The 15,848-nt window shown below is 47.1% G+C and overlaps 2 protein-coding genes across 8 annotated transcripts in view; one reads left to right on the forward strand and one right to left on the reverse strand.

Moving 5' to 3' along the window:
- Positions 1 to 2,260, reverse strand: part of HGS (hepatocyte growth factor-regulated tyrosine kinase substrate) — a 61,812-nt gene extending 59,552 nt beyond the window's left edge. For 4 of the 7 annotated variants that reach the window (XM_068263689.1, XM_068263686.1, XM_068263687.1 and 1 more), the window contains exon 1: positions 2,105 to 2,259. In XM_068263689.1, coding sequence (XP_068119790.1) covers positions 2,105 to 2,141 — 37 coding nt within the window. In that variant the 5' untranslated portion in view covers positions 2,142 to 2,259. Of the gene's footprint in view, positions 1 to 2,104 lie in introns of all 7 variants that reach the window. The other 3 variants (XM_068263690.1, XM_068263688.1, XM_068263685.1) reach the window with 2 other exon arrangements.
- Positions 2,131 to 14,315, forward strand: ARL16 (ADP ribosylation factor like GTPase 16). The gene is made up of 5 exons (XM_068263691.1): positions 2,131 to 2,461; positions 9,805 to 9,860; positions 12,414 to 12,530; positions 12,625 to 12,740; positions 14,136 to 14,315. The coding sequence occupies exons 1-5, from the start codon at positions 2,395 to 2,397 to the stop codon at positions 14,299 to 14,301; spliced, it is 522 nt and encodes a 173-aa protein (XP_068119792.1). The 5' UTR covers positions 2,131 to 2,394; the 3' UTR covers positions 14,302 to 14,315.
- Positions 14,316 to 15,848: the final 1,533 nt, after the last annotated feature.

Genomic DNA, 15,848 nt, shown 5'->3' on the forward strand with positions numbered 1-15,848 from the left:
GTGTGGGACTTGTAGTTCCTTAACAGCTGGAGGGCTAAGTTTGCCCATGCCTGGACTATTGCAATATATTGCTTGGTGGACTTCCAACTAACACCGCTCAATTCTGTACTGAACTCTGCTGCTCGACTCATTCATCTCTCCTCTCGCTCTTCCTCTGCTGCTCCTCTCTGTCAAGCTTTTCACTGGCTACCAATTAACCAGAGGATTCAGTTCAAACTCTTAACCCTAAGGCCCCGTTTTTCTCCATACTAGCAGTGCATTGTGAAAAAGATTTCAGTTAAAACGAGTTAAGTGTGAAAGGTGCCATAGGAAAACATGGGATTTACTTTAAAAAACTGTTGACCTTTCAGTTATAACTGAGAGAAACTGATTAAGTGTAAACAGGGTCTTACCTACAAAGCTCTGCACAATCTCTCTCCCCTGTACATCTCCTCACTGGTCTCCAAATACCAACCCAACCGCAATCTCAGATCTGCACATGAGCTTATTTTATCCTCTTCTACAATTACCTCCTCACATTCACGTGTACAAGACTTCTCACGTGCCTCACCCCTCCTCTGGAATGCCCTTGCACAGCACATCCGCCACTCTCCCACCTTTGAAATCTTTAAACGCTCCCTCAAAACCCACCTTTTCTGACAAGCATATTCTCTAGCTTAGGCCATGCACCCACTAAATAACCTAACTACGCACTGCCTGTACACCTACTTTATACTTCCCCCACCTCTTGCTTCCACCCCATTCCTTGAGGGCTTGTTTCCACTGTTGCGGTGCGGAATCGCCTGGATTCCACCGCGGACGAAATCGCATGCAGATGCGTTTCCGCATGCGGATTTCCCCGCGATTTCGCATGCCAAGGAGCCAGGCGAATTTAACCATGTCACTGCCTGTGCAAAGTTCCAGTGCATTTCATGCGAAATCGCAGGGAAATCCGCATGACAAAGCCGAATGCGATTTCCCTATTAAAATCATTGCGGGCGATTCGCCAGCATTCCTGCCGCACGCGAAATCTGACAGCTCTGCCGTGCAGATTTCCCCCGCACGCCAAAACGCACCCGCACGACGCACAAGTGGAAACAATCCCATCCACTTGTATTGCCTATGCGAATCCACATGCGGTGCCTGCATGCGGATTCGCTATAGTGGAAACAAGCCCTTAGATTGTAAACTCCCAAGGGCAGGGCTCTCACCCTTTTGTGTCATGGAATGTTATTAATTTAATAGCTTGCACTCTGTTAGACATTTATACATTTTAGTCATCATGGTAAATTTGCTATTGTAATCAGCAGTTCTGTATTTTGTATCAGTGTTCATATTTGATGTATATCATTGTCTGTATCATTATGTATCCCTTGTTTGTTTTCTTACATTGTACAGCGCCACGGAATATGTTGGCGCTTTATAAATAAATAATAATAATAAAAAAGCACCAGCCGGTGAGACCTATACTTCCTGTGTAAACTGATTACTGAGGCAATTTCCTGTCATTTGTGACTTGCTTGTGCATGGCTGCACCTCCACAGCATAATCCTGGCTTGCGCTAAAATGTGGAGAGGGGCACACGATCAGTACTGTACCTGCATTAACTGGTGAGACCTATGCTTCCTGCGCAAGCTGTTCCATGATTATTGCATGCAAATCCCTGCATATTTAGCACTGTGCATTTAGATTAGACACTGGAAAAAAAATGACTCCCAATTATTGACTGAATAAAGATGCAGAACTATAGTAAACTTTATGTGCTTGGGTGTGACCATTTCTGATATAGTAAAGTTCTGCTCTAGTAAACTATTTTGCCTGGTCCCTTGGAGTTTACTGTAAACAGGATGTTGTGCCTGGACTGGAACAGGTCTGACAACCACACCAGGGCCTGCCATTATTCCTCTAGCATACAGCCTGAGCTCTGATCATGAGACTAGAGCCTTATCCCACCAGCATATAGCCTCAGCCTGATTGGTTGCCAGGACCAAAGGTAACCATTGACCTCTTTAGAAGCCCTCCACTATCTGAGGCCTGGTGGCAGCACAGGAGACACAGGGCTGCCTATCACGTGACGTCAGGCCCACAGCGAGCCAGCCAGCCCCTCCCCCTCCACGCTTCTCACCCAATAGCCTCTCGAACGTGCCGCCTCCTTTTCCCATCTTGACACCGGGGGACCGAGCGACGCACACGGACACCGAACAGGCAGACACCGAGCTGGCAGAAACTCTTCCGCTTCCGTCACTCTGGACCGGAAGCAGCCGGGCAGGGCAGCTGAGCCGAGGAAGTGACGTCACGTAGGCGAAGCCGATGAGCAGAGTCAGAGGGAGCTGACTGGAAGGGCGGGAATGTGAGGGCGGAGTCTGTGGTTTCCAGGGTGACGGGGCGCGCGCGGTGCTGTAACCCGGGGCAACGATGACGCTGGTGCTGGTGCTCGGCTCTTCAGGGGTGGGGAAGACCCTTCTCATGAAGAGGCTGCAGAATATCCTTTTATTACGCGGCTGGCTGTGTGCTATTAACCCTGTCAGGGCTGGAGGTGGTGATAAAGGGGACCTGTCACCAGCCCTGTCTCTGCATGAGGGGGGATAGCCAGCTTTCCTCAGAGGGAGGTGGGCAATGGTGGGCTCAGGAACCTGTTCTGAGGTAACCCTGTCAGGGCTGGAGGTGGTGATAAAGGGGACCTGTCACCAGCCCTGTCTCTGCATGAGGGGGGATAGCTAGCTTTCCTCAGAGGGTGGTGGGCTCAGGAACCTGTGCTGAGGTAACATGATGGCTGCTGCTTATTTGTAAAGCGTAATTACAACTCATGGGGCCCCCCAGCAAACGTTGATCGAGGCCTTGTTCACATTGCGTTCCGTTCGCGTGGCTGTTTTGGTGGGCGGTTTTTAAAGCTTTTGTTCTTTAGATTCCCGGCACTTGGGTGGGCGATTCGTTTTTGTGCTAAGCGGTTTTGTAAGCGTTGTTCCCGAGCGGTTTTTGTAATTCACTCCCTGATGCACGTCATAAAGGGAACGCTTTGGCCCCGAATAAATACGATGTATTTATTCCTAAAAAAACGCAATCGCTGCACAAAACGATTTTGTGAGCGTTTTTGCATCTTTCCTATACCTTCCATTGAGGCGGAATCGCCTCAAAAATTGCCAATTATCCAATTTTACAGGAGCAGTGCTTTTCCAGCGCTGCTAGATTTGGGTGCAGCCGACGCCACCATAGACTAGAATAGGAATCACATCTATAGCGGCGCTCAGTGAGTAACGTCGGCGCCGTCAGAAGACGGAGCCGAAGTTGCTTAAAAAACACAATAATTCGGCCTCCAGCAATCACTGAAAGCCGAATTATTTAATTCCCTACCATCCATGGTGGCCTGGAGGGGGAATAGTATTTAATACGGCCGGGACTTGTGCAGAAGCAGGATCAGCCATATACCGGCTGTATCCTGCGCCCAAGTCTACCGGCGCCGATTTCAAATGTATGCAATTTTACCTTCTCGATAAGAGCTTACCTGCACAATATCTTCACAGCATTAAACACCTGTTGGACCTTGCACTACATGGAGGTGGTAACATTGTCCAAGCAAAATTGGATGTGTGTACCCGGCTTTAGGCCTGAGACACACTGCAGAGCGTTTTCTGATCAGTCAACGCCGCATTTTAAAAGAGCTTCCATTGACTTGCATAAAAATCGCTGCGATTGCGATTTTTCAAATAATGTTGATCAATTTTCCCGTAATTTTTAGGCAAGTCAGTGGAAGCATTTCACAAACACAGCGCTGATGTATCACAAAGCGCTCTGCAGTGTGTCTCAGGCCTAAGGCCCTGTTCACATCCAAAATCACAAAAAATTGCGGGAATGATTTTTCCGTGATTAACACAGAAAAATCACTGGACACTAGCGTTTTGGGAGCGATCGCAATTAGCGGTTCTATACATGCTAATCTTGATTGCTCAGGAATCGCCAGCAAAACGCTGCGTGTAACGCGTTTGCAGTTGACGCTAACCGCAAAATACCGCGATTGCGACAGTGAGAACACTGCCATAGGATTAAATGGTTTGCGGGACTCGCGCAATTCCCACTTAAGTTTGGACGAGCCCTTATGCCTCTTTTCCACGGACTGTTGATAGGCAGTGAAATGCCTCTCAAACTCACAACTCCTTGTTGCTGCCTGATATCTGCTCACTGACGCCCAGTAACTGCTCACTGCTACCTGGTAACGGCTTGCTGAGCACACAGTTCAACTGTCGGTATTATTCCGTTAGCCGGGCGCATCCTCTAGGTGGCGTTGATTACTATTCCCCCTCCAGGCCGCCATGGATATTAGGGAAAGATGTAACTCTGGTGGAGTTTTATCGCCACCTAGTGGATGCGCCCGGCTAACGGAAAAGAACCCAACTGTCCATGGAAAAGAGGCCTTAGGCCTGTTGCACACTGAGCGGTTTTTGTAGCGTTTTCCAAACCGCTTCCGCCTGTGAAAACGCCTGGCTAATGTATTTCAATGGGATGGTACACACCAGCGGTTTGAGGTTTTTAGCAAACCGCAAATGTGCCTCCTGCTGCACGTTTGGGGTTTGCAGAAGCGTTTCTGCCTCAATGTAAAGTATAGGAAAAACGCAAACCGCTCTGGAAAGCGCTACATCAGAGCAGTTTTCTAGGCATTTTTGTTACAGAAGCTGTTCAGTAACAGCTTTACTGTAACAATGGGTATCATTCATAAAGAGGCTGTCGGTAGTGCGGGAAAACACCGTTCTTCTCCGCAACCAGTACTTTAGACTTCTGGGTGGGCATTCATAAAGAAGTGTGTAGGTGCGGTGGCAGTGCGGAGATTCCCCGAACTAGGCTGGCGGTAGGCAGGCGTTAGGCAGGCGGAGACACGGAAGCTGCCGAGTTGATACATTTCTCCGTGTTCCGCTCTGCTGCAGCTGCCTGGGAGGTCTGTGTGTCTCCATTCACTTGCATTGGTATCGCCACATCAGAGGGAGCGGGACTTTCCGACCTGACACCGCTGGTGGTATTCTTTATGAATTAACATTTTGCTACATTTGTTCCGTTAATCACCGCACAAGGCGGTGATTTATCACTCTGCTCGGTATGTCTTTTTTTCATGCGGAAAGAGCCTTTATGAATGCTGACTTTGCCGAGTGGTCGGTAAAGTCAGCTGTTTTTAGCATTTCCGCATGCGGAAATGCTTTATGAATGATACCCAATATGTGTAATCTGCTACACAAAAACGCTCCAAAAAAACGCTAGGCATGTTTAGAAAACCTCTCTAAACATGCCTAGAATCACTATGAAATCTGTTCCAAAAACCTCTAGCGTTTTGAGGATCTGCTAGCGGTTTTGGTGTGGACTGGGCCTTAGAAAGCATCTCTTTGGCTGTCTACTTCTGAGTAGGAATGATCAAAGTGATGCAAATATATGCAGTTTAAGGCCTCTTTTCCACGAACTGTTTCTAGGCAGTGAAATGCCTCTCAAACTCTAACAACTGCTCACTGCTGCCTGGTAACTGCTTGCAGAGCACACAGCTCAACATTTCGTGGAAAAGAGGCCTAAAAATGGACCAATCAATTTAAACCCAGGTTTAAATTGATTGGTCCACGTTGAAGCTGCATGTATTTGTAAAAGAAAAAAAGGGACCGCTGCACTCACGTGTAATACACAAAAGGGAGCATTGAAGTAAGATGCCAAAGTTTGTAAGTAACCAAAAAAAAAAATCCCGCTGCACCAATTGGTTGGGTGAAAATAGAAAATCTCTTTATTCTTTTAATCCATCATCAGTGTTCCAATAAAAAGCTCACGCGTATCAGAGCATAGAATGGCTCCTTAATCATAGCTTCATTAAGGAGCCATTCGGTACTTATCCGTTAGCCGGGCGCATCCTCTAGGTGGCGACAAAACTCCACCAGAGTTACAGCTTTCCCTACTATCCATGTCGGCCTGGAGGTGGAATAGTAATTAGCGCCACCTGCCGGATGCGCCCGGCTAACGGATAAGTACCAGCCATTCTATGCTCCGATACGCGTGAGCTTTTTATTGGAACACTGATGATGGATTAAAAGAATAAAGAGATTTTCTATTTTCACCCAACCAATTGGTGCAGCGGGATTTTTTTTTTTTTTGGTTACTTACAAACTTCTGCATGTATTTGCATATACATTTGCATAAAGTCAGAAGTATTTGCATATCATTGATCATACCTACTTCTGGGCTCAAACCCACTAGCAGCCTTTTCTAATCGCTAGTGATTTGAATCTGTCTATTAGTCTTCCTAATCAATCTATTTAATTGCTGCAGCTTAGAAGAAGTTCCAGAAATGTTACACATGCAGGCTTTCTGATGTAAAATTTATCTGAAAACAGTTACCCAAGGGGTTAAAAAAAACACAGCTTTGGTATTCCGGGATGCCTTGTCTGCTCTGCTCTCACTGCAGCTGCCTGGGAGGTCGGTCTCTCCATTAGCTTGCCTGTTATCGCTGGCTTATCGCCTTATCTAAACAGCCGGGTTTCTCCGCTAACATTCAGCCTGCTCTAATCTTTATGAATTAACCTTCAGTGACACGTGTTGTGATAATCTCCGCACAATGGGCTCTATTCTCAATGAGTTTCCGCATGCGGTAAAGTACATGCGGGAAGTTTGCACCCAAAATACCGGCAAGTTGGGATTCTCAAAATGTTCCGCATGTTTTTTCCGCATGCGGAAAAAGTGTGATAAAAGTGCGGGATTCATGCGGTAAAATTTCCGCAAAAGTCGGTATTTTCCGCAATAAAAGATCAATTCTCAAAGATGTTCAGGCGCATCATTTCTTCGTTAATTACCGAATTTTTATCACCTACAAGAAGTAGGTGATATATTCCGCATCCCATTGACTGTAATGAAGTGTGGAGGCTTAAGGGCTGTGCTTGGTGGACTTTAACTTTTTTTTTTTAAACACTTTTTCATGCGACCTTTTTACCGCATGATTCCCGCATGAATAATGCCTGTTTCCGCATCTTTTTTCACGCATGCGGAAAACATGCGGAAAATATTAGTGAATCTGGAAATTTTGCGGCGTTTTCCGCATGCGCTTAATTTCCGCACAAATAAAAAATACCGCACATGCTTTTGAGAATAGAGCCCATTGGGCTCTATTCTCAAAGACTTCCCGCATGCGGTAAAGTACATGCGGGAAGTTTGCACCCAAAATACCGTCAAGTTTGCATTCTCTAAATTTTCCGCATGTTTTTCCCGCATGCGGAAAAAGTGTGGTAAAAGTGCGGGATTCATGCGGAGAACTTTCTGCAAAAGTCGGTATTTTCCGCAATAAAAGATCAATTCTCAAAAATGTTCAGGCGCATCATTTCGTCGTTAATTACCGATTTTTTTATCACCTACAAGTAGTAGGTGATATATTCCGCATCCCATTGACTTTATTGAAGTCTGGAGGCTTAAAGGGAAGGTTCAGGGAGGGGATTCAAAAAATAAAAATAAATTTCCACTTACCTCGGGCTTCCTCCAGCCCGTGGCAGGCAGGAGGTGCCCTCGCCGCCGCTCCGCAGGCTCCCGGTGGTCTCCGGTGCCCGACCCGACCTGGCCAGGCCGGCTGCCAGGTCGGGCTCTTCTGCGCTCCATTTCCTGGGACTTCTGCGTCCCACGACGGCGCGCTGACGTCATCGGACGTCCGCCGGGCTGTACTGCGCATGCGCAGTAGTTCTGCGCATGCGCAGTACAGCCCGGCGGACGTCCGATGACGTCAGCGCGCCGTCGTGGGACGCAGAAGTCCCAGGAAATGGAGCGCAGAAGAGCCCGACCTGGCAGCCGGCCTGGCCAGGTCGGGTCGGGCACCGGAGACCACCGGGAGCCTGCGGAGCGGCGGCGAGGGCACCTCCTGCCTGCCACGGGCTGGAGGAAGCCCCAGGTAAGTGGAAATTTATTTTTATTTTTTGTATCCCCTCCCTGAACCTTCCCTTTAAGGGCTGTGCTTGCTGGACTTTAACTTTTTTTTTTTAAACACTTTTTCATGCGACCTTTTTACCGCATGATTCCCGCATGAATAATGGCTGTTTCCGCATCTTTTTTCCCGCATGCGGCAAACATGCGGAAAATGTTAGTGAATGCTGAAAAAATGCGGAGTTTACCGCTGGCGGGAATTTAGCGGTAAAATTTTGCGGTACTTTTGGCTCTTTGAGAATAGAGCCCAATGGGCTCTATTCATAAAAAATGTTTGGCGAAAAAACTCCTGGAGGGAAAATACCGCAGCGGTATTTTAGACTTCTGGGTGGTCATTCATAGAAATCTTGCCAGCGGCGATGTAAGTGCGGAGATCTCCCGCTAAAGGCTGGTGGTAAGCTGTCGGAAGGCATGCGGAAACACTTCAGCCGGCAGAGTCCCTCTGTGCACTGCTCTCTCTGGTCGGTCTGTCCCATTCACTTGTATGTAATCCGCAAAATCAGAGGAAGCGGTATTTCCCGTCCACATACCGCTTCCTCTAAACTTTATGAATGGCCATTTTGTTACTTTTTTCTAAATAGATCTAGAAAAACACTGGAGAAGGCGGAAATTTCTCGTTCTGCTGGGGGATTGTAGATTTTCATGCGGGAACAGCTTTTATGAATGCCCACTTTGCTAAATGGACGGGAAAATCCGCTGTTTTGAGCGGAAAACTTGCGGGAAAGTTTTATGAATAGAGCCCAATGCGGTAATTTCTTGCACTGCACAGGAATGTCAGATTTTCAAGCGGAAACAGCCTTTATGAATGCCCACTTTGCTAAATGGTCGGGAAAGTCAGCTGTTTTGAGCGGAAAACTTGCGGTAAAGTTTTATGAATAGAGGCCAAAGTGCTCCTAGTGAGTTCCAGGCCTTTGAGCTGCTGAACTTTGTTTTGGATAACTTGCAGCACATGAGTTGTCCAGGTGAGATAATTACTAGGGCTAATAAGGCCTCATTTCCACGGACTGTTGAGCTGTGTGCTCACCAAGCAGTTACCAGGCAGCAGCAAGCAGTTGTGAGAGTTTGAGAGGCATTTCACTTCCTATCAACTGTCCATGGAAAAGAGGCCTAAATGAGATGCAAATAATTTCTCCTTGCATTCAAATGCTATGTAAATAATATGCAGGAAGTTGTTTTGATTGGTCCAATGTCAAGCTGCATATCATTTACATGAAATTTGAATGCAAAGAGAAATTATTTGCATCTTATTGATCATCCCTAATGATTTCAGCAAGTTGATAAATCTCCCAACTTACACCTCACATTTCTTTTCCTTTGTGATTCAGCCTATGGGTATCATTCATAAAGAGGCTGTCGGTAGTGCGGGAAAACACCGTTCTTCTCCGCAACCGGTACTTTAGACTTCTGGGGGGGGCATTCATAAAGAAGTGTGTAGGTGCGGTGGCAGTGCGGAGATTCCCCAAACTAGGCTGGCGGTAGGCAGGCGGAGACACGGAAGCTGCCGAGTTGATACATTTCTCCGTGTTCCGCTCTGCTGCAGCTGCCTGGGAGGTCTGTGTGTCTCCATTCACTTGCATTGGTATCGCCACATCAGAGGGAGCGGGACTTTCCGACCTGACACCGCTGGCGGTATTCTTTATGAATTAACATTTTGCTACATTTGTTCCGTTAATCACCGCACAAGGCGGTGATTTATCACTCTGCTCTGTATGTCTTTTTTTCATGCGGAAAGAGCCTTTATGAATGCTGACTTTGCCGAGTGGTCGGTAAAGTCAGCTGTTTTGATACCCTTTGTGTCTTTATCATGTGTGCTCAAGTCATTTTGATTAGGTTCTTTATGGAGCCTTGGCATGCAAAGGCTAGACTTTTAGTATGTTTTGTGCCTGTTCCTTAATGCATGTGCACAGTTGTGTTCCAGAGATTCAAGCGATCTGAGGGATCCGCCACCTACTCAGCCCACTGTAAGTAATATTGTAAAACCTCCCAGTATGATAACCAGCACTGGTGTAATCTCTGTATTCACTATACATATTGCTAGCCCTGAAGAGAGAATATATACTGGTACGTACATACAGGTAGTCCCTGACTTGCGTGTACATGATTTACAAACAGCTTTTCAATATGAAGAGCCCTAAAATGTGAAATTTGATTCAGTGGGAATAAGTTAAAAAAAAATGTTTTTCTCAAAAAGACTTTGGGCTCTATTCACAAAGCATTACCACATTGGGTAATGCTCAAAACCGCTGATTTCTTACCAGTCACCTTCCCAATTCACTATACCTAGTACTGCACAGAAAACCAGATTTCCCGATTCGTGAGGTAAATTACAGACTTGTGCGTTAATTACCTCAGGAAACGTCAAACTGTAATTCACAAAGATTTTCACATCTTATTTACCGGCCAAAAATGTTTGGTATTTTTCACCAGCTCCCAGCAGCCGCCAACCTGTTCTCCTCAGGCTGTCTCTGTGCGGTAACTTGACAGACAGCCTTTGGGGAGAGCCATGGGGCCTGCTTCTCCCTGAGATTGGATGCGACAGGGATGCCGGTGGGTTTTCTAGTGTATCAATGCAGAAGAAGCTGACAATTTCTGTGTGCACCCCTGCATCCCTTTAGATGTGCATATTTGTATTTTAGCACCTATAAGCGCTCCACCTGGTGGCTCCAGCACATCTAAAGGGATGACAGGCGGCACAGTCTGGAAAACCTCCAGTAGCGCGGAAACGTCCGAATCCGCAGAGGTTCCCCGCAGGCAAATCGCGTGGGGAAACTCAGCCATAGGAAATAACGATTCTGCCAACATTGCCATCAGTTTTCATGCGGGAGGCAGCGAATCCCATGGCACGGTTGCTTGGATTCATCTGCATACCCGGAATTGCCACCGCGCGCTGGCTAGTGGAAACTCACACTCACTCTTTTGTGACTGGGGAAAAAAGTGTAAAATGCCGCATGAGATTTTTTTTTTTTTTACCTCCCTCAAAAATGTACCAAACTGCTTATTTTGAATAGAGCCCCTTGTCGTTGAGAAAATCAATTTTAATAATTAAAAAAAAAATGTAAAATGGTGAAATGACATTTTGCTGCTGAGGGTAAAAGGGGACAGAGGTGACCTAGAGGTGGACACTGGAGGTACAGGGCACAGATTGCACAGTTTCTACTTGTGGACAGATTCAGGTTAAGAACGGACCTATAGTTCCTATTTTGCTTGATAGCCGGGGATTATATATAACTGAATAGTGTCTAACTGTTAAAACTTGTCCGAGTCCAATGACAACCTCCTCTGCAGAGGATTTAATGTGAGCACAGCAATCCCCGACTCGCTTGATCAGCAATTGGCCTAACCTATTGCTTTGGACCACACATAGCAACAGAATGCAGGCTAGTGACATGTCTGCAAAGTCGTCCGAGGGATTGGGCAACATGCCTCTTCAAACTTAACTTTTATCCTAAGCTTCAGTATTTTTAGTATACGTGCTGAGCTTGCTATTTTAAATACCTTCAGGGCCCTTTTCCACGAGCAGTTGATAGGCAGCCCCCGCTGTCTCTTCTCCGCTGGGTTCCGGACCGGCTGGCTTCACTTCCTGTCCCAGCAGGAAGTTTAAACAGTAGAGCACCCTCTACTGTTTAGACTTCCCCGGACAGAAAAGTGAAGCCAGCCGGTCCGGAATCCGGAACCCAACGGAGAAGAGACAGCGGGGAGTCGCGCCGGCCGGATCAGGCAATGTATGCAGGTAGCCGCCGCTAGCACCACCACAGATTGTGAATAGAGTTCAGCATGAAACCGATCACAATCTGTTTGCAGTAAAGGCAGCCATACGATCCCTCTCTGATCAGACCAGTGCATGGCCACCTTTAGGGGTTGATTCACTTTGTAGGACGTGTTCCCCGCACTTTGGCCCAATAGGCTGCCTGTCAAGTGACAAGCAGCCTATTGGGCCAATCAAAGTGCGGGGAACTCATCCTACAAAGTCACTGGACCCGACAGGGCCCAGAGTGGGACAATTGGAGAGCCATTAGCTTTGGGGTAGCGCCAGTAAGTTAGTAGTGCATGCTACAGCGGTAGCGTGCCTACTTTGAAAATGTTACTTGCGCTGCCACAATAAGCTGCGCTGCTTGAGCAGAGTAGCTTTGTGAATCAACCCCTACTGATTTGTCTGAGCCAGATGTAGCGATCAAGAGCCACATCTGTCTCCCGAGCCATAGGTTCCCTACCCCTGGCTTATTAGCTGCTTGTGGAAAAGAGGCCTCAGCGCTTCTGACTCGCAGTGCTTTCTGAGCGCTTTGGAAAAAAAAACCTTGCATTAAAATTGCAGTGATATCACTCTGATCCTGGAAAATCACTTTTGTGGTTTTTGGGTTTCTTTTTTTGTGTGCTTGTGGCGATTTTAATGCAAGTGAATGGGAGCGTTTTTTGAAATCGCTGAGTCAACGCTCAGTGCGGCTACAGCCTAAATGCCTCTGTATCACCTGCAGTATAGTGTTGTTATCGCTCTTCCTTTGCTGTGTTTTCTGCAGGTTGGTACGAATCTGACAGATCTGACCATACACAGGACACGAGTCACTGTGCGAGAAGTGGGCGGATCTATGGGACCGATCTGGTCCAGTTACTATAATGATTGCCAGGCTGTGCTGGTGAGTTACTGCCCCTGCTTGTTGAGCACAAGATGATGCATTGGCCTGACCTTTTTATACTGATTTCTGTACATTTACCTTTTTCTCATTTTAGTTTGTTGTGGATGCAGCCAATCCGTTTCAGGTCTCTGCATCCTGTACCCAGCTGCTGTCCGTGCTGTCTGCTCCTGCTCTGGCCTCTGTCTCCGTGCTCATCATCTTCAATAAAGTGTGAGTAACATTCCTGAAGTATGCGGAATCCACGATTTTCAACAGATCGCTGCACATTTGATTTGAATGTTCAGAGACTAAATACTTTTAGGGCTTGGCATGTCCTTTATAATCAGATTTGTAGTGTCTGTAGGCCGGCCATGCCAAGCTTTGGCTACATTGCTACGATTAAAGTGACACTCTAGTGAGGATGTGAAAAGCTACCTTTAGGCTCTGTGTTGCGGGAGTGATTTTTCCCACGATTAACGCAGAAAAATCACTGGACACCGTAGTGTTTTGGGAGCGATTGCAATTAGCGGTTCTATACATGCTAATCGCGATCGCTCATGAATCGCCGGCAAACTGCTGCTTGTAACACGTTTGCGGTTAACGCTAACCGAAATCGCGGCCGTGAGAACGCTGCCATAGTTTAAAAGCCGCTAGCGGTTTGCGGTGAGCCGGAATCGCGCGATTCCCGCTCAAGTGAGAACGAGCCCTTATAGTTTTCCTTTTGAGCTATGTTGATTTCTTGGCTGTCGTGTAATACTTTCAGCCATATTATTATCTTCATGTCATATTAGCTTCTGGTCATATTAGCTTCATGTGTGGTTTTTTTTTTTTTTTTTTTTTTTTTTTTTTTTTCTTCTCTTCAGATGTGTGTTTCAGACAATACTGCTGCCCTGCTGCCAAGAGACCAGCAGGACAGCCAGGAAATTGGCATTGTTTAAAAGTTAAAGGGAACCTTAACTGAACGGGGGTAAAGAGTTTCAATTACCTGGGGCTATTACCAGCCCCCTGCAGCAGTCCTGTGCCCTCGGAGCCGCTCTGGAATCCTCCGGTCCCCCGCTGTTAGTTTCGTTTTTGACGACTCACCAGTCGGCTGGCCGCCATACGTATTATTGGACACATTCCCTACTGCAATTAGCGCTGTTGCGGACTGCAACGCGTACAAAAATACGCATTGCCGCATATCTGCGCGTGCGGAATGAGGAAACGCGTATTTTTGTACGCGTTGCGGTACGCAACAGCGCTAATTGCAGTAGGGAATGCGTCCAATAATACGCATGGCGGCTGGCCAACTGGTGAGTCGTCAAAAACGAAACTAACAGCGGGGGACCGGAGGATTCCAGAGCGGCTCCGAGGGCACAGGACTGCTGCAGGGGGCTGGTAATATCTCCATAAAAAAAAAAATCCTATAACCTGATTGCTTCACCAACTTCTAGAACTACATTTATTTTTATACCCATTTAAAGCGTGACTCCTTTTAAAAATATTGAATTTGGTACAAACCTTCTTCTGCTTTTATATACCATACATGGTTCAGAGGTGCCAAAATGAAATAAAAGTAAAATGGCAAAACCACAGCACATCCCTCCACAGCTGTTGTCAGAAATGTGACCGTTTTTGTGCTTGCAGGGATCAGCCGTGCTGCATGTCATTGGTGGAAATGAAATCGCTGTTCAGACTGGATGACATAGTAGCTTGCGCTAAGCAGCCAATCAAAGTCATGGAAACCAGTGCTCTTGAAGGTACTGGTCTGCAAGAGGTCCTGCAATGGCTGCATTCAACTAATGGGTCATAAATATGAGACTGGTGTGTTTTGTTCCTTTCACTCTGGGCATTTTACAAGACGGGAAGACAATTGTTGGATGGATACCTCTTCCTGGCGGATAAAAACGTGATGTCCCAACATGACCATACGGGAAGGCTGCTTTTGGTCTTCAGCATTTTAGAATGTCTTTAGACTGAACCATCGGATACAGGTCTGAAGGGTCTATGAACACTGCTGGGAGCATGGCCCTTTACAGTGATGACTTTCTGCTGCAATGAAGCAATTGTGCTTGCTGAACTCTAGATGTGAGGCCGATGGGGGTGTGGACCTCTGTCAGAGCTGGATTCACCAACTGGAGGAGTATATACAGGTTTCTACTCTCGCCTCTCAATCCAGAGGATTTACAAGGAAGTACACTATGGTGTACACCATTACTCACTCCTGTGGCTGAACTTGTAATACATATGTAATAGCTTTTGTATGGCACTGATAGCACTTTAAGGCTAGTCACACACCAGGACGTTGCGTTTAGGGGACGTTATATGGTTCATAACGTGCCCCTAACGCAACGCCTGGTGCTCTCTGGTGTGGACGTCGGAGTGAGTGCAGCTCACTCTGGCGTCCGTGATGCGTACTCTTGGACGCATGCGGCATCACGTGGTCCCGCACGGCCAATCGCCGCACAGAGCAGCCGCTCCAGGAAGTAAACACTACACGTCACTGAGTGCAGTGAATATTAATTAGCCATGTGCCCGGCCGCTCTCCCCTCCTCCCCAACATGACTGAGCATGTGCAAACAGTCTAACGCGGCTTAGCCGCAGAGAACGCACAGCATGCAGCACTTTGCTGCGTTACAATGTAACGCTACGTGGGCAGTGTGAACAGCCCACTTGTGTTACATTGCTGTGCGTTGGGGGAGCGTTACAGGCTGCACTAACGTGCGCCTGTAACGTCCCTGTGTGCAAGAAGCCTAAAGGACAACTGAAGTGAGAGGCATATGGAGGCTGCCATATTTATTTCCCTTTAAGCAATACCAGTTGCCTGGCAGCCCTGCTGGTCTGTTTGGCTGCAGTAGTGTCTGAATCACACCAGAAACAAGCATGCTAATCTTGTCAGGTCTGACGATGTCAGAATTGCCTGATCTGCTGCATGCTTGTTCAGGGACTATGGCTGGAGGTATTATATGCAGATGATCAGCAGAACAGCCAGGCAACGGGTATTGCTTAAAAGGAAATAAATATGGCAGCCTCCATAGCCATCTTGCTTCATTTGTCCTTTTTAGCAGAATATATGCTTATAAAAGGGGTATCATGTTTAAAGAGAACCCAAGGTGAGAGATGTATGGAGGCTTCCATATATTTTTTCTTTCTTTTTAAACAATACCAGTTGCCTGCATTAAAGGGACACAAGCCAGGAATGAAAAATCAGTTTTACTTTCCTGGGGCTTCTACCAGCCCGCTGCAGCCGTCCCGCCCTCTGTCACTCACAGAGCCTCCGGTCCCCCGCTGCCAGCTAGTTTCGTTTTCACTGACAGGGAGTAGGCGGGCTTTCTGCGCCTGCAAAGGCCTGGCCACTTG

The sequence above is a fragment of the Hyperolius riggenbachi genome, chromosome 12 (assembly GCF_040937935.1).
Source record: "Hyperolius riggenbachi isolate aHypRig1 chromosome 12, aHypRig1.pri, whole genome shotgun sequence".
NCBI classification, from domain to species: Eukaryota; Metazoa; Chordata; class Amphibia; order Anura; family Hyperoliidae; genus Hyperolius; species Hyperolius riggenbachi.

Excerpts from the sequence above, each read along its gene's own strand:
- ARL16 (XM_068263691.1), top strand. The coding sequence starts at position 2,395 with ATGACGCTGGTGCTGGTGCTCGGCTCTTCAGGGGTGGGGAAGACCCTT. Across the intron at positions 9,861-12,413 it reads CGCCACCTACTCAGCCCACT|GTTGGTACGAATCTGACAGA; the intron begins GTAAGTAATATT and ends TGTTTTCTGCAG. Across the intron at positions 12,531-12,624 it reads ATGATTGCCAGGCTGTGCTG|TTTGTTGTGGATGCAGCCAA; the intron begins GTGAGTTACTGC and ends TTCTCATTTTAG.